This window comes from Manis pentadactyla, chromosome 10 (genome assembly GCF_030020395.1).
Source record: "Manis pentadactyla isolate mManPen7 chromosome 10, mManPen7.hap1, whole genome shotgun sequence".
Classification (NCBI taxonomy): Eukaryota; Metazoa; Chordata; class Mammalia; order Pholidota; family Manidae; genus Manis; species Manis pentadactyla.
Window position 1 is genome coordinate 3891616 of NC_080028.1, and position 27241 is coordinate 3918856.

Here is a 27241-nt window from a genome sequence, read left to right on the forward strand (position 1 = left end):
TTTGGGGCTTGCTATCTCCTTTCCAGGATTCCCTGTGACACTCTCCAGTGGCTGTGATTGCTCCAAACTCTTCTTTGATTCTTGAATCTACTAGGACTGTAGATTTTCTTCCAGAGTTTTCCTTGCCCTGCATGGCACACACCATGCTGTTCCCTTCTTCCAAGTGTTGATTTGATTCCAAAATCTGCCTGTTTGTGTCAAATTTGAGTGTCTTTCCATAGCTGCCTCTTGTCCCGAGTTTGTAATTATTTGCAGGAGAACTGGTCCAATAGTAGTTTCCAAGACCATTAACAGAAGCAGAATCTCCACGACTTTTTTGCCCAATATTTTACTTCTCCTCCCAATGTTGTGGGTCATAAATTCAGAAAGGGCTTTGCTGGGCAGGCTGTCCCTGATTCATTTGGCATCTGCTGGGCAACTAGGAAATGGAGCTTGGAACCAAGGAACCGAGCAACTACCTGAAGAACCTCCAAGGCAGCTTCTCACGCACACGCCTGGTGCGTGACACTCCCCGAACGGTCTTTTCTCTCCTCATTGCGTCTCATCCCCCAGTGTTTATCCATGTAGACTCGGCCACTCACAGCACAGAGATCTCAGGGAATCTGTACTTCTTACGTGGTGCCTAGATTCGAAGAGGCTAGAAACGGAACCTGCCAAACTAGTCAGGGGCTATCCCAGAGCTGGTAGAGGATCACTCCCACCATATTTTATTATTCAAAGCAGTCACAGTGCTGTAGTCTTCCAGATTCAAGAGGAAGAGAAATAAAACGCCGACCCCTGACGGAGGAGTGGCAAAGTGACCTTGTAGGAATACATGCAGAATGAAAGATGGTTTTACCGCCATCTTGAAAAAATATAATCCGACACACGTATATTCAATATCTGATGAAGCAAAACAAATGCCACCCAAAGGACAACTCTGGGAAGATTCAGGCAGGCTGGTTAAATGTGAAGCATGAGGTCCAATTCTCCCACCACCCTCTTTATCATGCTCTCATACTATCAATATAACTACCTCTAAGTGCTTCAGCACAAAAGAGTTTTCTAATGACAGTCTACTGAGTATCCAAAGATTTAATACTTAAATATTATGTCCATTTTAAAATGCCTAGAAGAAATGCTTATGATGCTATCATCCAAAAACAGGCACAGATCTAAGATTTATTTTTGTGTAGATAAGGGTCAATGATAACGAGAGGTCAGTAATTATCCCTATCTTTGAACATTCCTAGGCTCTTTAAATGCCTGTTTCTATCAAGTTCTCTGGATGACATAAGAGTGTATTTAAATGCACTGGTAATTCATAACAAAGGAGACTGGTTCAAACACACTGAAGACAAATGCAATGCAAATCACAAAAATACAAACAAATATGACAATCTGTGCTTGTTGGGGGAATATATACATACACATAAACCTTGGCTGCTTTCTAAGCACCTCGAGCTTTCATTCCAAAAAAGTGAACACATTCTAAATTCTAAGTACTATATTCTAAATGAAGCCATGTATGTATATATCATGTATGAATGAGAAATAATCTTACCTTGTCTTGGTTATCTTTATTCTTGTAACACAGATTTCCAATCAGACGAATGAGATGAGACTTAAACCCCTCGGCCATGTTGGAGACGTGACCTTCCCCTTTTATGCACCCACAGGTGCTGAAGACATTTGTGGTGTCATTGCCAGCTACGTGAATCAGTCGTAAAAGGTCTGTAACAAAGAAGAATAAACTTCATTTTCCATAGAAAAATATTTAGTATTTTGTCTTAGTTTTCATAAACAGATCTAATTTATTTTGATAAAATAAAACAAGAAAGGCAGAGTGCTGAAAACTCTCTTTAAATAATAATTAGAAGTCCTTTTGCTTTAAAAATTAACACATGACTCTAGTTTGGGGAGGTAAGCCATAGTATTGCCCTCACTTGGACTTTCTACTTACCCGCAAAGAAAAGTTAGCTAAATATTTTCCACCATCTTTCTTGGAAAAATGTTTCCAATTCCAACTTCTTAACGAAGGAACTCATGTGACAACTAGAGTCGCTAAGTCTGAATGCAATACCTATCTGTAATGAGCCGTATGGCAGAAACCAAGACGCACGTTGACTTTTTTCTCATTGTCCAGGTAACCAGAAGGCAGTGTGCATTCTCCATGGGCCTATTTTGGCTACATTTAGAAGAAATAATTCTACATTGTTATACTCTGCAAAAGGCCTCTAGGCAGCCCATGCAAATGGACAGTCTTCTAGGAGCTGAATTTAAGTGTTTCTACATTATCTCATTTACCCCAACAAACCTATTAAAGGCAGATATTCCTTTTCTAATTTTATAATAAAGAAATCCAGCTCAAAGAAGTTAGTGATTTGGCAGAGCTGGGATGACAACCCGTGTCTGCTCTGGCTCCAAACACATGCTCTTCCCACAGCGATTCAAAAGAAAACACTGATATGAAACCCTAAGCATGTCCCATAGCTCACTGCTAAAGCGTCTGCCCATCTAGATACAATTCAGCTTTCTGGTGGCATTTTCGTAGTGTAGTGGTTATAACGTTCACCTCACAAATCCATCTTTCCTAGCATATGGGTCTCCAAAATAAGTACAATCTTTTTTTAAAGACCAAAATTGCAAATAGTGAATAACACCACCATAAGAAGCATGTGTAAACACAAGAAACAGGTTCTACCTTAATTATTTTGCAAACAGCTTTTTAGCAAAGACGGTAATATCCCAAACAATGGCTTCTTGTTTAAAAGTTTTCTTATAAGAGTCGAATACATCATTATTATGTGTAAAGTACTATATTTCATGCCCCACAAATGTAACAGGGAAAAATTCGCTAACAAATTTGGTAAAACTATAGTAATATAAAAACTGCCATCATTACCACCGAACCCCCCCATCATCCCAACTACTACCCATAAAACATCCACTATGTGCCCTGTGCTTTAGAAGCACTACTGTCCTCACCCACCGAGCAGGCATCCTGAGTTAAACAGCAGGTAAGTGAGCTCTTACCAAAACACCATGATTCCTCTCAAGAAGAAATATTCCAAAAAAAAATCTCAAAGATATACCAATAAAATGAAAGTAAAAGATCTGCATTTGGACTTATCTTACAGTGACCAGTCAAAGATTTCTTAATAAAAAACTCACCAATCACTCTTTCCAGCAAACCAGGAAAAACCTGCAGATAGCTGAGCAAATCGGTATTAGCAGTCATCTCACACAGGACATCAAGAAGCCTAATTGTAGCCAGTGCCTCCTAAAAAGAAAAGAAAACCTGGCTTTTAAGTCAAGCTAAATGATTTGACTGCTATAAATAACTGTGAGAGAATGAAACAGTACAATAAATGTTAAAGAGCCAGTGCTTGTAACACATCCAAAGAGAGAAGCAAAACTATGGAGACCAAAACCAGAGTATTAAGTATCTACATGAATGATCGTTTTCACCATGAGCAACATCTGCCATCAAAGTGCAAGACTATGTGTCATTTTATGTCTTCTTGGAGCAGAGAGTCAGAAAAGTTCTTATTCAAGCAAAAAGACCTTCCAACAGTGGAATAAATGTTCAAAATTGCTAGCTACGTACATAACATTTATGCAAATACTTTCTTTTTAAAGTGTTTCCAGCAAGCAAGTTCTACTTTAGAGATACAAATATCCCATGAAATATATTAATTTCTTGTCCACAGGAATCCTGTAAAAATGCTGTGGTCAAAAAAAACTCTGGCTGCAAGAACTTGCATTATTTCTGGGTAAATATAAACTCGTGCAGAATCTTGGTAGGTTGAAGAGATATTATTATTTGAAAATGTCAGTTCATAGAACTGCTAAATAATTTATTATCAAATAGACTACATGATCAAGAAACTACCAATAGGAGGTAGTCTGAACAAAATTTTTAAATGCAATTCTTGCACAGATTTTTGAACCTCAATTTTAAAGTATACATTATCTGACAAAATGTGGTAGATACTCTGAATTTAAGTAATAAAGATAACATTCTTCAAAAGGAAAGTAAATTATTCCTTTTGTTAATTCTAAAAGTGTACTTACTATTCTCTAGTTATAAGATTTAAATATTTTAATATAGCATTCTGAAATCTTAAAATAAATAGCAGAAACAACTTATATTTTCAATCCCTTGTATTAATTTTATTTAATAGATTTCATGTGCTACTTAAGGTAAAATTTTTAAATTAGGGTTAAAAAAAAGGTAGGTAGATTAGAGATCTGAAATTAGTACCATTTTAAAAAGCCTCTTGAGCAAATACATTACTTTACATGGCTTCAGCATCTTCCTTTGTTAAATGCGCAGTCACCCAGATTGTCGCCCCCAGATGCCTTTTCTCTTTAAAGAAACAGCTGCCCGGTTCTAGCTCTGGGGGCCAAGTACAGATAAGATGATCCCAGACATCTTGTCATACCAGATGGCAAGGGAGCTTTCAGAGACTACTGGATCACGCCAGGAGGGATCGGAGGCAGCTTGAAGGGGCTCCCACCGCCCAGCAACGGCACCTTAGAACATCAGGGAGAAGAACTACAACTAAAATAGACTGAAAACAAATCAAGTGGCTCCAAAGCCATGACTTCATAACGATGATTAAATCAAAACAAAATGACTCACTGGTCATCTTTGGATGATGCCACAAAACCAACTAATTACTTTGAAGATCAGTAATCAAAAGGGAAAATCAAACATCTATTCTGCCTTTCTTAATCAGAATGTACCCTGTATAACCTAATAGGTGATTAGAAGTTTCTCTTTATAAAACAATCCAATTAATAAAAAAATGAAGATAGTCAAAAACCATGATTTTGCAGGCCCTAAAGAATTCATGGATCTAGGTTATATGCCTTTTGATGAAAGTGCATTATCCCCAACACCAAAGCATAATGCAAAAAAGACAAAGTAACCCACATCTGAATAGGCTTCTAGAACTAGCTCTCATTCACAGGAAACGCAAGGAAAAGAAAATGCTAAACACTAGAATGGAGATATACATATCAAAATCCAAACTACAGAAAGCTCTACAGACAAAACAACCCAGTTTCTTCAACAAAGAACTAGCCAAGGGGAAAAAAAAAAGACACAGGAGAGGTGAAGGAAGGGGAGTCTGCATAGTATGGGTGTGAGACATGGCAACTAATGGCAATGCCCCACCCGTATCCTGAGTCAAAGAAATAAACAAAAATTATTAGACAATGGTGAAATTTTGAATACTGTTTATCTGATACTAAAATTGTATTGTTAATTTTTTAGATGTGCTAATTGTAATTTATGTATATGTAAAGGCTCCTTATGTCCTGGAGACACACATAAAATAGTTCACTGATGAAATATGTTCAAGCTCTGTTTCAACCCAGGGAACTGGCATACGAGGTGGGCTGGGGACAAAACAAGAATGTTAATGAATAGTTAACTGCTGAAGCTGGGTGATGGAGTTTCAGTAAGTTCTGTCTCTTAGTTTGTGTGTGAAATTTTCCATGATAAAAAGAAAAAAATAAAATGAGTATTGGAAGAGATGACCTAAAAATTTCCTTCTAGCTCCTAAATTATAGGATATTAATTGAAATAAACCCAAAAGAATATTAAATCTATCACCACCTAATACTCCTCAATTTTAATCACTAGAATTCTTTTACTAATAAAGTGTCTAATGAGATTCTGGAAACTAACAATGAAATAACAACCAGGAAAAATTATTCTCTTAAAAATAAGAGTAATGAATGTGATGTCCTCCAGTATTTGTATCACAAAACTATTTATTCAGTCAGATACTAGGGGGAAAAAACATAGGCAAGTCAAAGGAACAAGATATTGACATGGACAAAAGAGAGAAAAAATGATCCATCTCCTGTCTACATCATCTGGGTTAACTTCACCTTTTATTGTCTTTGAGCTCTTTTACAACATTGTTAGTTGTAGAAAATTGTTAAAAATGTAAATGATTCTAGTCTATAGAAATGCAGACTGGTTATATCTGGTTGGAATGCAATTAATTATTGCCTCGTACATAGACCAGGGTTTGCATCTATTTGTAAGTTCATTTCTTAAAATCTGAAGTATAGTTTATTTTTTTTATTGAAGCACAGTTGATTATTTGTAAGTTCATTTCAGCATTCCTTTATTGCATATAAATATAGGGCTCTTGGAATTCTCTGACAGTTGCTAATATCTTACTGTTTCCCTTTGTAAAAAGTCAAAAATCCAGAAATGGATCCAAAAATATCTAAGAATCTAATATATGAGACAGATAGCATTAAAATCAGTGGAAAAGGTATGATTATTCACTATTCACTAAGTGGTATTGACACAATAATTAAGAGCTAACATTTAGGGAGCATTAGCTATGTACCAGTCAGCACATCCAAGCGCTTGTATTAAAATAAATTCACTTTGCAGATAGAGAGACTGGAGCACAGAAAGAGTGACTTTCCAAAGACCACACACCAGGAATAGAAGATCAAGATTTAGAATTAGCACTCTTCCACCAAAGATTATAATCTTGGAGAGCTGAGACAAAAAATTCATTTGGCTGTATACTTCACTCCAAAATAAATCGAGGTTACTCAGAAATGTGGACAAAGTACTGAAAGAACTAGAATATATAGGTGCATATTTCCACAATCTAAGTGGAGATGGTTTTATTAAATATGCAACAACAAAAGAAATTAAAAACCATGGGGATAAAATTAAACAACTTAATTCGTTTAAAAATAAAAATTAAAACTTCTAAAAGGCCAATACCATAAATCAATTCAAACAAAAATTAACTATGGGTAAAACGTTTCCTACATATGTGACATAAGATTAATTTTCTGAAAATGTTCATTAATAAATATATTTTAAAAGGTAAACCTAATATGAAAAAAAAAATTCACATATACAGTAATTCTTCGAACCTTAGAGAAGAAACTGGAGGAAAAATATAAATTTTCCTAGATATAAAAAGTTACATCAGGTAACAACTTATTACAATATAAAATATCTACCATATAAGTGCCTCAAAAAGGTTTAAAGCTGTGATTTCACAAATAAGTTTTCCTTCCTTTTCTCTGTCTCCTACAAAATTAATTTTGAAAACTTTTTGGAGCACAGCTCACTGCTCCTCCTGCTGGAAACAGAGGCAAATCTATCTCCAGAAAGGGAGCAGACATCCCCCTCTTCTAGCACAGAAATGAGAAGAGAACTCGGGGCACCACCAGGGCGACTTAACATGGTCTGTATGACAGAACACAGAACACCAACAGCAAAGTCACCTTGAAAAAAGGATAGTCATAAAGAAAGAATCACACTTCTCGTGGTAGAACAGTCACAAGCACGGCCTAAATGAGAGTTAAGAAGTTCATGGCATCCCACACAACTCTCCAGGAAGTGCTGTGATCAGGGTCGGCACCCCCCACCTTCCCACCTGCAGACGGTGGCTCCTGTCGAGGGGTGGTCCCTCTCACGGGTTCCCCCTCTACTCATCATTCCTAGCAGCACGGAAATGGCTTCTCTAATATGTTTTGAACATGTCCAAATCAACGTTACTGAGAAATAACTTACGTGCAATAAATACATCCATGTTAAGGATATGCTGCAGAGTTGTGTCAATGTAACCAGCCATGAATGACAGTTCCATGACCCAAAATGTTACCTCGTCTCCCTCTGCAACCAATCTCACCTCCACTTCCAGCCCCAGGTGACATCTGATCTGCTTTATTATCCATAAATTTTGCCTGCTATAGAATTTCACAAAAAGGGAATCACAAATATGTTCTTTCTGCTGCTGAATCAGAATACATCATTTTTACTGCTGAGTAGTATTCCAGAGAAAGAACAATTCTTATTTAAGACAGAAGGGAAGGAAGGAAATAGGAATACACAAAAAGAATTTCTGGAGTGAAAGGGAAGGAAACAAATTTTAGAGTAAGCTAGTGCTCATCCCCTAAGTGAAGAAAAGCCCTGAAAGATCTAGGGTAGACTTGACGATAAAAACATACACGAAGGAACAAACCAGGATAGTATATGATTGGAGATCTCCTATGAGAACAGAAGAAAGAACTTTCTGGAAGGCAATTAGAAATGCATATCAAAAGCTTTAAAACTGGACATACTTTATACACAGCAATTCCACTTGTAAGATTATGTCCTAGGTTAATAACCACAGACACATACAAAGCAGTAACCACGCAGACAGGTTCCATAGCACTAGTTACAATAAAAAGAAATAAGAACAAACTAGCTGTCCAACTATAGAGAGTTGGACAAATGAATTATGGTGAATTCTTTATTTAGAATGCTACACTGGCATTTTAAAAAGACATCCACAATATACTGTTTTGTTCATCAACAAATACACACGAGTGTCTACGACCTACACAGTATTATGACCTTAGCAGTCCGAACTTCCGCCCTCATGGCGCTTATATTCAGGAGAAGAAAAAAACAGGAAGTTACAGACAGACAGCAACGAATGATTCCATCTTTAATATAGTTACGTTTATGCATGTGTGCATGTATGCATAAATATATCTGATGTTCTCTGCCTAAAAAATATGTTAATTAGAAATTTTTTTAGGTTAACTCTGAATGGTAGAAATAGGGGCACTGTTTTTCCTTGTCTGTATTTTCCTAATTGTTCTAAAATAAGGATACTTAGTCCATTTGGGCTCCTACAACAAAATACCACAGACTGGGCAGTTTATAAACAACACACGTTCACTGCTTACAGCTCTGAAGCTCTAACTCCAAGCCCAGGGTGCCACTACGGTGGGGTTCTGATGAAGGCTCTCTTGCAGGCTACAGATGGCCCACTCTCCCTGTGTCCTCCTCACATGGTGGGAGCTTTCCAGCGCCTATCTGATAAGGGCGCTGATCCCATTCTGGAGGGCTCTGCCCTCATGACCTAATTATCTCCCAATGACCTTACCTCCTAAAACCATCAGCTTGGGAACTAAAGCTTTCAACACACAAATGGGGGTGGGAAGGTTGTGCCCATTCAGTCCTATAGCAGATACTTAGGTAATATTTTTTAAAGTTTCTAAAAAAGAATGCTCATAGAGGACCTAGCTGAGTTAGAAAACATCCCTGTTCTCTCTCTCATCTGAGTTTTTAATAAAAACTGTCCTCTTACCTCATCGTCAGCATGCTGCTCGGAGGTCAGTTTTAGCACAATTTTGCACTGATCCACAAAAGTGCTTGCAATCAACTCAGCATGGCTCAGAAACACAGGGATGTCATCCTTGGTTAGCGGCTCATCACCTACTATTTTGGCTATTATAAGGTCTAACAATGTAACCCTGTAAAACATGACAAATGTTTACATGAGTAGGAATATTGAAATTGTACAATGCTAAAAATATTTATAGAGACCTCTTTGTGAGAACATTTTCATTTTCAAATTCCTTACTTTGTTTATAATGTCTAGGTAGGCAAAATGTATTTTTTGGTGAATAAAATTAATCATAGACTACTATTTTTTTAAATCTTGATTTGTCTGATGTGACTTGGCTACAGGAATGAGCAACTTTTATATCCCTTAGTTTGAGCACTGAAATAATACATTTCAGAAATGCTGTCAGATTAAGTTTTATAAGACATCTACAGTAACAATAGCAAAGCTAAGGGTGCTAACACTTACTCACTACTTAGGATTAAGCTACGCATTCTGCATATATTATCTCACTTAGTCCACACAAAAATTCCATGAGGCAGGCACTGGCATTGTCTCACATTAAAGGCGGTAAACCCAGCAGAGCGAGGATAGTTTACCTGCCAGTGTCACATACACTGAGCTGCCGTGTCAGGCTTCAAGCACAGGACAGTCTCTCACTCCTGGGCCAGGTGCCTTAGCCACTCAATTTACTGTGTTTCTCGTGAAGGCTGCTTTTTTATTTGTTCCATGATTTTAGTTTATGGAAACACCGATCTGAAGACCAGACCTATACCATTTTTTACAACAGTTAAATCATCACGTAAATATTTCTATTCAACAATTTCCTTCCTTCTCCTGGGAAAAACAAACCATGCCCAGGGCACTTGAGCCAGTGTAAACCAAAGCGGATGCTTCTCAAAACCACATTTTTGATTTGGGATTGTATGTGTAATTCCCATTTATTTCTATACCACAAAGGATACGAATATCTAAAATGCTTAGTAAGTGTGGGAAAATACACTTACATTGGGCAGGGATTATTTCTTACCAAAAGAAAAATAGGAACTGTTTACTGCTTCAAGTAGGAACTAAAACTATACTTTACTCTTCTAGTATTATGGCCACAGGATGGGAAAGATCGTCAGTCTAGAAAAATCACCCACAGACCGTAGCAGTTTTCAAAACTGCTAAAACCTCAGATTTCTTATGGCAATTACTAACTGAAAATAAAACACACAAATAATTCGCTCAGCTGAGCACAAAAAAACAACAAATAGTTTGGTATTAAGATATTGTTTTCTGTTATTCACAAAAAATGTTAAAAAATGAATGGGGATCATGGGAAGATGGCAGCGTGAGTAGTTCAGAGGAAATCTCCTCCCCAAAACATATATATTTATGAAAATACAATAAATACAACTATTCCTAAAAGAGACACCAGTGGATGCAGTACAACAGCCAGGATACATTTACATCTGTGAGAACTCAGCATCACACGAAGGGGGTAAGATACAAGCCGCGGCCAGGCGGGACCCGCACACCCCCCCACCCCAAAACCTGGCAGGAAGAAAGGAGTCGGAACAGGGAGGGAGTGAAAGCCCAGGATGGCTAAACAACCAGCTCTAGAAATCCGCACCCAGAACGCAGACACAAGGTGCACGGGGTGCTGGATATTAGAGAAATGGAAAAGCAAAACCTGTGGGCAGGTCCCCGCGACCGGTGCCCCTGAGACAAAAGAAAAGCAAGTGCTTTCTGCAAGTCTTAAAGAGACAGGGACCCCATAGCTGGACAAAGTTGTCCCGGCAGCTGGGAATACTGGGGAAACTCAGGCGCCCTAAACGGAGGCAGTGCAGCTTTGAAGCCCCTCACGGCACTAAGCGGCCTGTCAGTCGTTCCTCCAACTGGCGCGGACCCTGACACATGGGCCCAGTAGCAGGAGAGTAGCAGCGTGCGCTGGAGATGGCAGCGCCGGAAGGAACCGAGAGCAAATCCGTGCGCCGCAGGAGAGGCTTGTGCTAGCCCGCAGCGGCACGACCGAACAGCCCGGGTGTGGCTCACCTGCACAGGCAGCAGTGGAGCCAGAGCCCGGTAGAAGCCTGTGCGGAAGAGCCCCATGTGAACCTGCAGCGGAGCCAGAGGGAGCAGGCGCGCTCCCAGCAGCCGACCAGAATCCCACCCCAACGCACAGCCACCTGGGCCAGACCCAAAGGCCACTGCTGCCATACAGCTGCCTGGCAGGGTCACTGCTAGCACGGAGGAGCGCACCTGGCGTGCCTGCCACTCCCCGCAGGGCTCCGCGCTGCTCTGACGGACACCCCGCCCACAGCAGCTTAGGGGACTAACCCGGTGGCTGCTCCAGGAGTGCAGGTAGCCGTCACAGGCAGCGGAGAAGGGCAAGGCATCCATCAAGCAGGAAAGGACTTTCTTCTCCCAGCTGACAAACCCGCGACCTGCCTACAGCCTCTGCTATCACCATGAAAAGGCAAAAAAATCTGGTCCAGACCAAGATAGTTATACCTGAGAAAGGATCTGCAGAGGCAGACCTAACCAGTCTCCCTGAAAAAGAATTCAAAATAAAAATCATAAACATGCTAACAGAGCTGCAGAGTAATATGCAAGAGCTAAGGGATGAAGTCCAGAGGGAGATTACAGATGTCCAGAGGGACATTACAGAAGTGAAACAATCTTTGGAAGCATTTATAAGCAGAATGGATAAGATGCAAGAGGCCACTGATGGAATAGAAACCAGAGAACAGGAACGCATAGAAGCTGATGCAGAGAGAGATAAAAGGATCTCCAGGAATGAAACAATGTTAAGAGAACTGTGTGACCAATCCAAAAGGAACAATATCCGTATTATAGGGGTACCAGAGGAAGAAGAGAGAGGAAAAGGGATAGAAAGTGTCTTTGAAGAAATAATTGCTGAGAACTTCCCCAAACTGGGGGAGGAAATAGTTGCTCAGACTACGGAGGCACACAGAACTCCCGAGAGATGGGATCCAAAGAGGTCCACACCAAGACACATAATAATTAAAATGGCAAACATCAAGGACAGGGACAGAGTATTAAAGGTAGCCAGAGAGAGTAAAAAGTTCACCTACAAAGGAAAACCCATCAGGCTATCATCAGACTTCTCAACAGAAACCTTACAGGCCAGAAGAGAATGGCATGATATATTTAATGCAATGAAACAGAAGGGCCTTGAACCAAGGATACTGTATCCAGCACGATTATCATTTAAATATGGAGGAGGGATTAAACAATTCCCAGACAAGCAAAAGTTGAGGGAATTTGCCTCCCACAAACCACCTCTACAGGGTATCTTAGAGGGACTGCTCTAGATGGGAGCACTCCTAAAAAGAGCACAGAACAAAACACCTAACATATGAAGAATGGAAGAGGAGGAAAAAGAAGGGAAAGAAATAATCATCAGACTGTGTTTATAACAGCTCAATAAGTGAGTGAGGTCAGACAGTAAGGTAGTAAACAAGCTAACCTTGAACCTCTGGTAACAACAAATCTAAAGCCTGCAATGGCAATAAGTACATATCTTTCAGTAATCACCCTAAATGTAAATGGACTGAATGTACCAATCAAAAGACACAGAGTAATAGAATGGATAAAAAAGCAAGACCCATCTATATGCTGCTTACAAGAGACTCACCACAAACCCAAAGACATGCACAGATTAAAAGTCCAGGGATGGAGAAAGATATTTCATGCAAACAACAGAGAGAAAAAAGCAGGTGTTGCAATACTAGTGTCAGACAAAATAGACTTCAAAATAAAGAAAGTAACAAGAGATAAAGAAGGACATTACATAATGATAAAGGGCTCAGTCCAACAAGAGGATATAACCATTATAAACATATATGCACCCAATACAGGAGCACCAATATATGTGAAACAAATACTAACAGAATTAAAGGAGTAAATAGAATGCAATGCATGCATTTTGGGAGACTTTAACACACCACTCACTCCAAAGGACAGATCCACCAGACAGAAAATAAGTAAGGATACAGAAGCACTGAACAACACGCTAGAACAGATGGACCTAATAAACATCTATAGAACTCCACATCCAAAAGCAACAGGATACACATTCTTCTCAAGTGCACATGAAACATTCTCCAGAATAGACCACATACTAGGCCACAAAAAGAACCTCAGTAAATTCCAAAAGATTGAAATCTTACCAGCCAACTTTTCAGACCATAAAGGTATAAAACTAGAAATAAATTGTACAAAGAAAGCAAAAAGGCTCACAAACACATGGAGGCTTAACAACATGCTCCTAAATAATCAATGGATCAATGACCAAATTGAAATGGAGATCCAGCAATATATGGAAACAAATGACAACAACAACACTAAGCCCCAACTTCTGTGGGACGCAGCAAAAGCAGTCTTAAGAGGAAAGTATATAGCAATCCAGGCATATTTAAAGAAGGAAGAACAATCCCAAATGAATGGTCTAATGTCACAATTATCGAAATTGGAAAAAGAAGAACAAATGAGGCCTAAGGTCAGCATACAGAGGGACATAATAAAGATCAGAGAAGAAATAAATAAAATTGAGAAGAATAAAACAATAGAAAAAATCAATGAAACCAAGAGCTGGTTCTTCAAGAACCAAACAAAATAGATAAGCCTCTAGCCAGACTTATTAAGAGAAAGACAGAGTCAATACACATCAACAGAATCAGAAACGAGAAAGGAAAAATCATGACAGACCCCACAGAAATACAAAGAATTATTAGAGACTACTATGAAAACCTATATGCTAACAAGCTGGAAAACCTAGGAGAAATGGACAACTTCCTAGAAAAATACAACCTTCCAAGACTAACCCAGAAAGAAACAGAAAATCTAAACAGACCAATTACCAGCAACGAAATTGAAGCGGTAATCAAAAAACGACCCAAAAACAAAACCCCCAGGCCAGATGGATTTACCTCAGAATTTTATCAGACACACAGAGAAGACATAACACCGATTCTCCTTAAGGTTTTCCAAAAAATAGAAGACGAGGGAATACTCCCAAACTCATTCTATGAAGCCAACATCACCCTAATACCAAAACCAGGCAAAGACCCCACCAAAAAAGAAAACTACAGACCAATATCCCTGATGAACGTAGATGCAAAAATACTCAACAAAATATTAGCAAACTGAATTCAAAAATACATCAAGAGGATCATACACCATCACCAACTGGGATTCATCCCAGGAATGCAAAGATGATACAACATTCAAAAATCCATCAACATCATCCACCACATCAACAAAAAGGACAAAAACCACATGATCATCTCCATAGATGCTGAAAAAGCATTCGAAAAAATTCAATATCCATTCATCATAAAAACTCAACAAAATGGGCACAGAGGGCAAGTACCTCAACATAATAAAGGCCATATATGATAAACCCACAGCTAACATCATACTGAACAGCGAAAAGCTGAAAGCTTTTCCTCTGAGATCAGGAACAAGACAGGGATGCCCACTGTCCCCACTGTTATTTAACATAGCACTGGAGGTCCTAGCCATGGCAATCAGACAAAACAAAGGAATACAAGGAATCCAGATTGGTAAAGAAGAAGTCAAACTGTCACTATTTGCAGATGACATGATATTGTACATAAAAAAACCCTAAAGACTCCACTGCAAAACTACTAGAACTAATATCGGAATTCAGCAAAGTTGCAGGATACAAAATTAACACACAGAAATCTGTAGCTTTCCTATACACTAACAATGAACTAATAGAAAGAGAAATCAGGAAAACAATACCATTCACAATAGCATCCAAAAGAATAAAACACCTAGGAATAAACCTAACCAAGGAAGTGAAAGACCTATACTCTGAAAACTACAAGACACTCTTAAGAGAAATTAAAGAGGTCACTAACAAATGGAAACTCATCCCATGCTCCTGGCTAGGAAGAATTAATATTGTCAAAATGGCCATCCTGCCCAAAGCAATATATAGATTCGATGCAATCCCTATCAAATTACCAACAGCATTCTTCAATGAACTGGAACAAATAGTTCAAAAATTCATATGGAACCGTCAAAGACCCCAAATAGCCAACACAATCCTGAGAAGGAAGAATAAAGTTGGGGGTATCTTGCTCCCCAACTTCAAGCTCTACTACAAAGCCACAGTAATCAAGACAATTTGGTACTGGCACAAGAACAGAGCCACAGACCAGTGGAACAGAATAGAGACTCCAGACATTAACCCAAACATATATGGCCAATTAATATACGATAAAGGAGCCATGGACATACAATGGGGAAATGACAGTCTCTTCAACTGATGGTGCTGGCAAAACTGGACAGCTACATGTAGGAGAATGAAACTGGATCACTGTCTAACTCCATACACAAAAGTAAACTCCAAATGGATCAAAGACCTGAATGTAAGTCATGAAACCATAAAACTCTTAGAAAAAAACATAGGCAAAAATCTCATGGACATAAACATGAGTGACTTCTTCATGAACATATCTCCCCAGGCAAGGGAAACAAAGGCAAAAATGAACAAGTGGGACTATATCAAGTTAAAAAACTTCTGTACAGCAAAGGACACCATCAATAGAACAAAAAGGTATCCTACAGTATGGGAAACATATTCATAAATGACAGATCTGATAAAGGATTGACATCCAAAATATATAAAGAGCTCACACACCTCAACAAACAAAAAGCAAATAATCCAATTAAAAAATGGGCAGAGGAGCTGAAGAGACAGTTCTCTAAAGATGACCAGATGGCCAACAGGCATATGAAAAGATGCTCCACATCGCTAATCATCAGAGAAATGCAAATTAAAACCACAATGAGGTATCACCTCACACCAGTAAGGATCGCCATCATCAAAAAGACAAACAACAACAAATGCTGGTGACGATGTGGAGAAAGGGGAACCCTCCTACACTGCTGGTGGGAATGTAAACTAGTTCAACCATTGTGGAAAGCAGTATGGAGGTTCCTCAAAGTGCTCAAAATAGAAATACCATTTGACCCAGGAATTCCACTTCTAGGAATTTACCCTAAGAATGCAGCACTCCAGTTTGAAAAAGACAGATGCACCCCTATGTTTATCGCTGCACTGTTTACAATAGCCAAGATACAGAAGCAACATAAATGTCCATCAGTAGATGAATGGATAAAGAAGATGTGGTACATATACACAATGGAATATTACTCAGCCATAAGAAAAAAACAGATCCTACCATTCGCAACAACATGGATGGAGCTAGAGGGTATTATGCTCAGTGAAATAAGCCAGGTGGAGAAGGACAAGTACCAAATAATTTCACTCATATGTGGAGTATAAGAACAAAGGAAAACTGAAGGAACAAAACAGCAGCAGAATCACAGAACCCAAGAATGGACTAATAGTTACAAAAGGGAAAGGGACTGGGGAGGATGGATGGGAAGGGAGGGATATGGGTGGGGAAAAAGAAAGGGGGCGTTACGATTAGCATGTATAGTGCATGGGGGGCACAGGGAGGGCTGTGCAACACAGAGAAGACAAGTAGTGATTTTACAGCATCTTACTATGCAGATGGACAGTGACTGTGAAGGGTATGTGGGGGGGACTTGGTGAAGGGGGGAACCTAGTAAACATAATTTTCTTTCTGTAATTATAGATTAATGATACCAAAAAAAAAAAAAATGAATGGGGTCCTCTAAGGCCAGAAAACCAGGCTTTCCAATTTCCCCAAGCAGGGTAACTCTCCAGGAATGCTGGGAGGAGGAACCCAAATGTCTGCTCTACAAATGCTCCTTTTAAGTTGGGGTGAGGCAACAGTTACTGCTAAGTGCAGGAAGTCATGACCCCTGACTTAAGGGAACTGAGGACCTTGTGTACTGCTACTCACAACCAGGTGAAGAGGAATGAGCTCACGGGGGAAGAGGACCAAAATCCGGGGCAGGCCCTGGAGGAGCCAGGAGAGGCCAGGACAGAAAGGGCAGGCCACAGGGTGCAGCCTCAAGGTTGCCCAGCAGCGGCAGGAGGCCGAGGAGGCCCAGGGGACACACTGGCCGGAGCCGAAAGGTAAGAGCAGATGCCACCTTCTTACAAGTTCCCTGGAGCCCCGCTTCCCTCAGACTTGGTGGGTGAACCTCCTCTCTGCCATGTGGGCAAGACAGGCGAGCTGAGGAGAGGGCTGTGAGTGCTTCTGAAGGGAAAGAGGGGAAAGTCAGAAACTGACCTCAAAAATATAAACCAGCCTCGAATATCACCTGAGAATAAATTACACTTCACTAAGTGACCCTCCTTATAGTAAGTCATCTGCCAGGAAAAACTCCCACTGGCTCCCACCATTAAGGAGTAGGTCCCAAAACTTCAGTCTGCCCTACAGGCCCCTCCCAACCGGAGTGCCCCCTAACTCTCCAACTCCCTCTATTTCTAACCACCATCAAAAACCACCCTTCTTGTAAAATACAAATCACACACAAGACATAAAACTCAAATAGGACATTTTTTTTCAAAACTATTTATTTCAGTCATGCATTACATTTGCTAACCCCATTTCTATGCCAGAAAACATAAGTGCACTGAACAAATGTACTGTGTAATCAGGGAAAAATGGGATACAATGTGGAATGTCCTATTTCCAATTGCGGGGGAACCGCACTAAATACTTCCTTAAAAATATAACGGAACAGAAGTGGTCTAACAAATGCTACTCACTCACTGATGTATTCACCCAGGGGTAAAGGACACAAAGCAAAAAGACCCAGTTAAAGAGGTCAGAGAGACTAGTTATCTAAAATTATTACCCATCAGTGTGGAAGTCTTGCTTCTTTTAACCCAGAAATCATCACCCAGGCTGCCTCAGGCTCACCAGACACACCCCTCGATCAGAGTCAAGCTTCTATCATTTTCTCCCACAGCATCTAATTCACTTATGATTAAACAGTTACATACTCTGCCTCAAAACAGGTCAAAACATAGGCAGCAATGCACATGTGAAGGATTTTAGGGGCAAATTCTACAGCAAAATTTGTATTTTAAAGTTATACTTAAATTGATGCAGGCTACAATTTTAAAAACTATGCGTGTTCCATCGTGAAATGGGTAATTTTTTATGACAGGATTGGAGTGACGGGCAAAGAAGGGAAAAGAGTAAGTTTTATGAGCATTCTAGCACAGGAAATAATACTCTGTTATTTTGGAAATAAAATATCTTCAATTCAAATTCAAGGACTGACATCTCCAACAAATTCTGAATTTATGTTTGAACTACTCCGCATGTGAAATTTGTTGAACAGCATGCCACAACGGCCAAAACCCTATTAACCTGGACAAGCTCACCACGATGCAGGCAGACAGCTCTTGCTGAATTTATCTCATTGGTCCCTGAATAAATTACAGATATAAAAAGTTAGTGTCTTGCAGCGAATAAGATCATTGATCTTGGCATCAGACTGAGTTCAAATACTACCTCGGTTACCTCTGCAACCTGGGGCAAATCCCGGAAGCTATAAAGCCTCAGATCCCCGACGTGGAAGTGGCAAGAGCGAGGCCTGTTTCACAGGGTCACTCTGAGGATTAAGCGGCCGTGGCTGCAGGCTCCTCCCAACAGAGCAGTGCTGCCACCGGGAGGAAAAGGCGTCCGGGGAGCAGCTGTAGTAGCGGCAGAAATAGCAACTCACTCAGGAGGGACAGTCACATGCCAGCCCCTCCACCCAAGAGCTTTCTATGTATTTCGATTAGTTACACATATTTCCACAACAATTTCAGGGGGTGGAAACAATTATCCCCATTCTGCGGAAGAAACAGAGCTCCAGAAGCGGAGGAACTGACCCAGAGCAGTGGCTGGCACGACTACCGCCGGGGCTAATCACTCTGCTATGCAGATTACAGACCCAGCGATGATGGAAGCTGCCTTCCAGGAGCAGCTAGTTTAATATTGCTCCAATTCACTGGCAAAGGGGACCAGAAAATTGTGTAAATGTGGGCTCTCATGGCTGCTGAATCATACCACGGGAGCTGATTGAGTCTATCCAAAACCCCCTCACCAAGTAATCTGCCCAATAAATCACCAACACGAAGGCGTCAATTACCTGTGACAACTCGGAGAAGCCACGCAATACGGGCTTGAGCATCTGCAAGCCAGCCCCCCACCCCGCAACCCGTCCAAACCAGGGGCGGCACCTGCCTGCTCGCTGCTGCGCCCAGAGGACCTCCAGCAGGTGCTCAGTGAGTACAGCGCTGTTTTTCGGACAATCCACCAACATTCTGTGATATAGTGGTGGTGAACCCATCCAGACATTCCCTCTCAGGCTGACGGTAGCTTAGCTGCTTCAGACGTGGGTCCCCAGCGTTCCCCAGGGAAGCTCCCCAGCTCAACCCAGGGCACACAAACAGTCCGGGTGACTGTCCCCTCAGTTCTCACAAGCACACAGCACCATTCCAGACACACAGGCAAGAAGTTAACTCATCACATACCCCTGTTGAGAAAAACGAATTATTTCAAACCTGTTCACCTGCCTACATACAGCATTGGCCACAGGAATGTCCATCATTGCAGGAAAGGAATCAGCAGGGACCCCACTGCCCTCCTTCTCAGTCCTCCACCCACCGCCACACACCAGCACAGACCCCGCCAGCTCTGAACCCACTGGGCCCTTCATTCAACTGCGAGCTCAGGGCCCCAGGTCACCGCGAAACCCCAGACGGCTCTGTGAGCAGTGAGTTCACCCAGTCCCCCTTCCTAGCTTCACACGCCTCCGCATCTGGCAGAGCTCGTCAAGCGTCACCCGCCACCAGACATGACTCCATGAGGGCTGGGATCACGTCTGGTGCGCTGAGGAGGCACTCAGTAAGCTTTTGTTGAATGAACCAAAACACTTTATTCCTAAAGCGAAGCCTAAACCTGGCCTTCCTGCCCCCTGCTCTCTTATGAGCATCCTTTATTCCAAGCACACTCAACTTCTCGATGTTCCCCAAAACACACTCAACAATCCCACATCTCTGCCATTTTTTCAACTGGAAAACATCCACATTGTCTTTTTAACACATGCCTGGCAAAATCCTGCTGACCTACAGGTCTGTCAAATGCTACCTCCTCTGCACCTTACTCCAAAGGCCACAAGTGGTATCTGTCCCTTCCCTCCCCATCCCCGAAGCCCTCTATTTGTCCCCTTCGTGTGGCACCTTCCAAATAGGTTTTGCATTACAGTTATGAGGAACCTCACTTCCCCTCTCCCTCCCGGGTGTTCGTGACGTTCACAGGAAGGCTTCTGGTCCAGAGGTCATGCTCTGCGCCTGAGTAACCTGGGCATCTCCCCAGGGAACACAGGATCATGCCCTCTTCTGAGCAAGGAATCAACTCACTGGAATGAAGCAAATCAAAGGAATTTTGCTATAACTAAGCCCACAGAGGGGTAAAAAGTGTAGTTTTTGGTCAATGTTCCTTAGAAATTAGGGTTGCTGCTGGAAGTCTTGCTGAGGCCATGTAACCATGGGACCCACATCCCAAAAAATCTACCTCCCAGTGAAACTGAAGGCTTAGGCCACCACTCGGGTCTTCATTCACTCAGTGAACACTTGCTGGCTGATCATGACATCCAAACCACCGTGCTCAATGGGACCTCAATATCGGGGAAATACAGTCATCAGTGGACATTGAGGGGAAGTAAACAGGCAGATGAAGAGAATGATTTCATATTCAATCGGCACGTGTTCACACAGTGAACTGACGGGTGTCGAGTTTTTCGGGTATCATGCCAGTGTAATCTGCCTTTCATGGCCGTCAGCCATTGGAGGCCCAGTGCAAGAGGATCAGCACAGCCTCCGCAGCCAGCCTGCCTGGACTAAATCCTGGCTCTGCCATCCCCACGCTATGTGGCCTGGGGCAAGTCACTTAACCTCCTTTCCTCAGTGTACACGTGTACAACATAGGGACAACAACAGGACGATCTTCTAGGGTTGATGCAATGAGTGAGTTAATATTTGTAAGGGGCTTAGAACAGTGCCTGGCTTGCATAACCAAAGCTGTACACATGTGCATTAAAGAAAAAATTTTAAACTGCTTTCACCGATAACACATTCACATTAGAGGCAATTCATCACCACAGCACAAAATGCAGCACACAATAGGTAGATATTCTCACCTAAAATAAGCATCTTGAAAAGAGCAAGGTCTTAGCCTAGAATACCACCTGAATACCTCATTGTGCCTGGAGGGTCGGAACTTAGCATTTGGTGCTGAATGCCAGCAGTCCAAGCTCTCCCCTTCCATCCTGAAACAGCCTCGTGGTGCCTCCCAGGAGTTCTGACCTGCTCTTGGCCTCAAGCGCAAACAGAACACACCAACCCAGGCCTACCTCTGCTGCCCCAAAACATCGGGGACTGTGAAATGGTTTTTGCCTGACAGAGTTACTCCAAAATGATCACACTGCTATCACCTACGTGACAAAATGACGTTACTGAAAAATAAAAAGCAGGGTCTCCTTCTTGGACACTAGTGCGCTGGGCACTTTGGTGTTCTCAGCATTCAGCACACGACAGAAACTCGGTGAATGCAGGTTCAATTAAAAGTGAAAGGATGAAGTTCCACGGGAACAAAGAATCCAGCAACAGCACGCCTGGGTTCAGTATTCTCCAAGCTTTATCACCAACACAAGAAATCTCATCATACACCTCCAATATATATAACTTATAGATGACCCACAACTGTCAACGAGATTGCGAATATTACAAAAGTTTAGTTGCTTCCTCATTTTTAGATAAAAATACAAGCAGATGTCCTTCTATATTCCTGCCACACTCAGCAGGTTCGTCTTGCACACCCCACTCTGGAGGCGATTACTCTACTGGAGCAACTATAGCACAATGGCTGTCACCAAATAAAAGGCAGACTTAAGGCAGAGGGCCCCATCCACAAATTCTGCTTGTGACTCAGGCAAGGTGACAGTCAGGGCTTTCCTCCGTCCCCGCCCCTGCTCCTCTGGCAGCTCTTTTTAGCAAGTTTCCAGGTGTCAGGAACCCAGAGATTCCCAAGTCACTGTCTGATACCATTTCCCCAGAACACGACTGAGACAAGGAAGCAGAGCCAGGCACGGCCAAGCTGGTGGTTACAGTAAGAAGCAGCAGGCTCAGCTCAGCGCGGCCGCTGAGCAGAGACATTATCTTGGCGCAGTCCTTGTACCAAGCTGAGCCAGAGCTGCCGAGCTGAGCCAGGCCCACGGCTGCAAGCCACCTAGTCACGGTCGGCCAGCCACCTGCTGTCTGACGGATTGACAAAGGTACAGCTGTAGGCTGTGTTTCAGTAAGTGTTTGGTATTAGTTGAGAATTCTGTTCCCATACTGATTCCAGCAGGTATTAATGATGGAGACGCACAAAATTCAGTCTCTGTCCTTAAAGAAAAGCAAATTATTATGATAAACCTGCAGATGAGGACGTGAAGGCTTTTGTGGAGTAAAGTCAGAAAAGCCAACAGAAGGCAGGTGGCCTCTAAGGGCCTGCAGAGCATGAGCGCACAGGCCCCAGGCGGCGGGGCGGCGGAGGCAAGGTCACACACATGCGTGTGAGACAGCAGGGAGACCGGCGCACTGGGAGGAACTGTGCAGCTCTACCTCAGTGACCGGGGAGAGCAGGAGGGGACAGGGATGACACCATGCCACACCGCGGAACTGAACTGCATCCTGCGACAGGTCACACGCGGAAATGGCAGGGCGAGATCAAATAACAGAGGAGGCGAACAACAGAGAGAACAAGCCGACATGGCTGTTGCCCACTCGTGTTCACAGCAGGATGATTCGCAACAGCAGAATGGTGGAAGCAGCCCAAGTGTCCACCGACAGACGACGGATGAACAAAACGCGGCCGATCCATACAATGGAATAGGATTGAGCCCTGGAAAGGAAGGACATCCTGACACAGGCTACGACACAGACGGACCCTACGGACATATGCCACCTGCAATAAGCCCGTCACAAAAGAACAGATACTATGTGACGCCTCTTACAAGGCATCTAGAAGAGTCAAATCCCCAGACAGAAAGTGGGATGGTGGGTGCCAGAGGCCAGGGAGGGGAGACAGGGAGTTGTTCAATGGAAGAGTTTGGGTTTTGTAAGAAGAAAAAGTGCTGGAGCTTGGTTGCACAACAATGAGAATATGCTTAACACTCCTGAACTGTACAACTAAAATGCTTATTGCATCACAATTCTGTAAAAGGCCATACAGCTGAAGGGCAGTCAAGGATGACATACGGTAAACCAGAGCTGAGACAAACCAGGGAATTCCCACCACGCTGATGCAGTGGTGAATGTGCCGAGTGACCGCTGTGACCCGGAATGTGGAGGGGGGAGCCGAGAGTAACGCTGAGGTTTCCAACTCAGGAGATGATAGTACACTAATTAGCATACTAGATAAACTTTTCATGAGTAAGAAAATTAATTTTGTTCAAACAACCTTTTTTAGCACTTGCTATGTGCCAAACACTGTCTGGAAAAGGTGGACATCACAGAACAAAAAAATCACAACAAGAAAATCCTGCCCTCACAGAGCTAACAATCTAATGGCAGCGTCATAACACAGCAAGCAGGTATGTGACACGATACAGTGCACAATAAATGATGTGATGAAAGGAAAGCAATTCTCCTTTGGAAGAAATGCAGATGTGGAAGAGTGGACACTTGAGCAGAAACCTGAATGAAGTAGGGAAGCAACAGCTCCCATTTTTTATAAAGAAAAACAGAAAATGTTCAGTCTGTCATCCTCATTTGGTGAGGTCATGGATCAGTCCAGAAATAGATCCTCTGACAGGAATATGGAAAATAGAAACCTGAATATTAAAATGCAATGAAACCGTATTTTTCTTATACTCAGGTGATCTTATTGCAAAGCACCTCACTAATGTATAGCACTACCCTCATATTACTTTAGGTCCAAAAACTACAAAATGCTTCTGTTTTCTGGGACAGAAGTATACATATGGTGGTGATGGCAAGCGGCACTGGACTGATAAACATGATATTTAAAGAGACTTTTAAGAGCATGAACTTACTTTTTGTTAAAGATATTAAAGAAGAAAAAAACACTACTTAACAAGACTATAAAGGCATGCATAAAGCTGAACTGCTGGAATCCAAATACATAGAATTTCAAAACCATGCCAATTACAAAAATTGTGACTACAATCACAAGATTTAACATTTTTTTAAAGTTGTTTGTCATCAGATTTGTGACTTCTGAGTAGGTTTTATTTTCCTAAGGCAACATTTCCAACTGGATTAGGAAACACATATACTATTGGAATGGAAAGAATACTGTGAATGATTTTATTCAATCCTCTAATTTTAAAGGTCCAGGAACTGAATCCACTCAAGGTGAAAAACTGGCTACGGTCACATAAAGAATGACCATCACCAGGCACAGAGCCAGGGCCCTGGGCTCAGAGGGCACTGCTCTTCCTACTACAGTGGCAATGAGATTGCAGGCAGATACTGATCCTCTTTCAGTCTAAAACAGCTACTAGAAAACTACAAGCCTAGGAGGGAATATCCCAAATCAGTATACCAGAGACAGGAACAAATGAGCACATTTCAAATATGCACCTGTAATATACAGTTGCATGGTTTACTATTATAAAATCAAGGGATAAGCACACCATTGTGTTCTTAACATACTTTAATATGCCTTTACTGAATAATGGCGCCAACCTGGATTCTGCAACCCTACATAAATCATAGCCTGTTGTGGCTAAGCTGTAATGTTACCCAACCAATTTAAAACCATTACTGACACAGAAACATGTATTTAGAGATTTTCTGCCAACTAAGAAACCACATGGTTTTCCAGTCATGTGTACAGGATACTCTATATGGAATGCTAAATACTCAAAACCACACTGGTTTTGGGGGTTACCTTTCTTGATTGCTCATTTTGGCATACATGGCTTTTACCAATTCCGGGCTTTTCAGAAAATGATCTGTAATAATCAAGAACCTAAGGAAAAAGGAGAAAATAGCTTTGGTTACTAGACATAGTAAAATAGACGTGGCTTTACCTACTTTATAGGCATATCTCACACATAAAGTCACTCCTTTTTATTGCGTTTTTGATTAACTATAATCTTAAGATGTTTTAAGAGGTTCACATCCTGTTTTTCTGTTGGCAGCTCAAAGAAAATAAAAATCCTCAAAACACTTTTTTCCAGTTTTACTTCTGAAAAGCTTATTGAAATGATTCAACGGGCGTACTATAGCTTTTGTCTAAGTGGAGAAAGGAAAATACTTCAGTAATAGTTCAAGGAGTAGAATGAAATTTAGCTACAGGTTCAGGTATAAAAAGAAAGCATATTAAATTGTTTTAGTCAAGTGGTAAACTTAACCAGAGAAATGGGCATGTCATACTTTTTACTTAAACATATGCCAGCAACACGGTGATGCAGCCTGGCTTGATTACCTGCTCTTTAAAAGCTCTCAGGTTTCCAAGAAAACATCCTCGCTGTCAAGCGACCGCACTCATCTAAACTTAGAGATCAACTTATGGAAACCCAGAGGCCAAGATTATAAGCCTATTTCTTCAAAGGACCACTGTGACATTTAAAAAGATTGAATAGTATTATTAATTAATTCTGAGTCTTATTTGCCAGAGGGCATCTGAAAACTGAAGAACTAAAGAATTCGCCAATACGCTGTTTACAACCAAGGCTGCAGTACTCAGAGTGACTGTAAAGCATTAAATATATTTACAATCACAGTTTATTTAATCACATTTCATCAAATAATATAACAAAAGTATTTCTGTCAGTATGATAACAGAACAAAGCATATTACCACAACACACTGGTCACTTCATATAAAAACTAAATCTAAACATTTATCTATTTCTTCTACAACTTTTGAAATAACTGATCAACATTTTGATGTATAATATTTCTAACAAGAATGAATGTTACTTAAAATTCTCGAACAATTTTCATATCAATTTAGGTAGGTCATCAAACTGCAACAATAGAAGTTCATGCATTTCAAGCCAGGTACACAAAATTGTGATCCTAAATTAGCTCACTCATAATTCAGCTATTTGGAGCTCAAAACATTTTCCCCACAGGAACATTCATTTAAAAACACAATATTCCAAGTACTGTATCCCAAGTACTCCAAGCTCTAACAGTGAAGGAAAACCCATACATAGATAATTTGAGAAAAATGTCTTAGGTGCAACATGCAGACACACATTGTGGATTATAGAAACAACAGTTTTCCTAACCAGAGGGCTGGTGCAGAGCTGGGATGAAGGTCAGGAGGCTACAGTAGGTGTTCTGTAAAACCCTAGCTGAAGGAGGAGGGGGAGCATTTAAATTCGAAGTGACAAAAAAAGGACTCAGAAACAGCATGAAGGAAACTCAGGGAACTATAAACTATAAAATACTATTAGGGTTTTCAACAACAAATGCTGGCGAGGATGAGGAGAAAGGGGAACCCGCCTACACTGCTGGTGGGAACGTAAAATAGTTCAACCATTGTGGAAAGCAGTATGGAGGGTCCTCAAAAAACTCAAAATAGAAATACCATTTGACCCAGGAATTCCACTCCTAGGAATTTACCCTAAGAATGCAGCAGCCCAGTTTGAAAAAGACAGATGCACCCCTATGTTTATCGCTGCACTGTTTACAATAGCCAAGATATGGAAGCAACCTAAGTGTCCATCAGTAGATGAATGGATAAAGAGGGATTCAAGACTGAAGGCGTCTATCCTTGAATGCTACTGGCAAACAGCCCCCAGCTGCCAGCCCTCCTTTGAACTGTCCCCTGCAGGAAGCTGCTTCAACCAACACAGGAGCTTAGAAAAGACAGATGTGGTGGCCAAGCCTTCTTTTATGATACTGGTCATTAGCATCCTCGTTCTTTTTTCTTGATCAGTTTTGTTGATCTTTTTAAAAAACCAACTCTGCCTTTGTTAAGTTTTTCTAGTGTTTTTCTGTTTTGTATTTCATTGCCTTCTGCCTTTATCTTTTATTACTTTCTTCTTTCTACTTAGGATTTACTGTGTTCTCGATTTTCATAAAGTAGAACCTTAAGTCACTGATTTCAGCCTTCTTTTCTGATAGAAACATTTAAA

At 41.2% G+C, this 27241-nt stretch overlaps 1 protein-coding gene across 2 annotated transcripts in view; it reads right to left on the reverse strand.

The window, feature by feature from the left end:
• ATXN10 (ataxin 10) overlaps positions 1–27241 on the reverse strand; it is a 173036-nt gene that overhangs the window by 91870 nt on the left and 53925 nt on the right. The window contains exons 6-9 of one of the 2 annotated variants that reach the window (XM_036906593.2): positions 25040–25120; positions 9123–9288; positions 3154–3262; positions 1544–1713 (exon numbers count right to left, since the gene is read on the reverse strand). In XM_036906593.2, the coding sequence (XP_036762488.1) occupies positions 1544–1713; positions 3154–3262; positions 9123–9288; positions 25040–25120 (526 nt within the window). The remainder of the gene's footprint in view (positions 1–1543; positions 1714–3153; positions 3263–9122; positions 9289–25039; positions 25121–27241) is intronic. The other variant, XM_057486289.1, reaches the window with a different exon arrangement.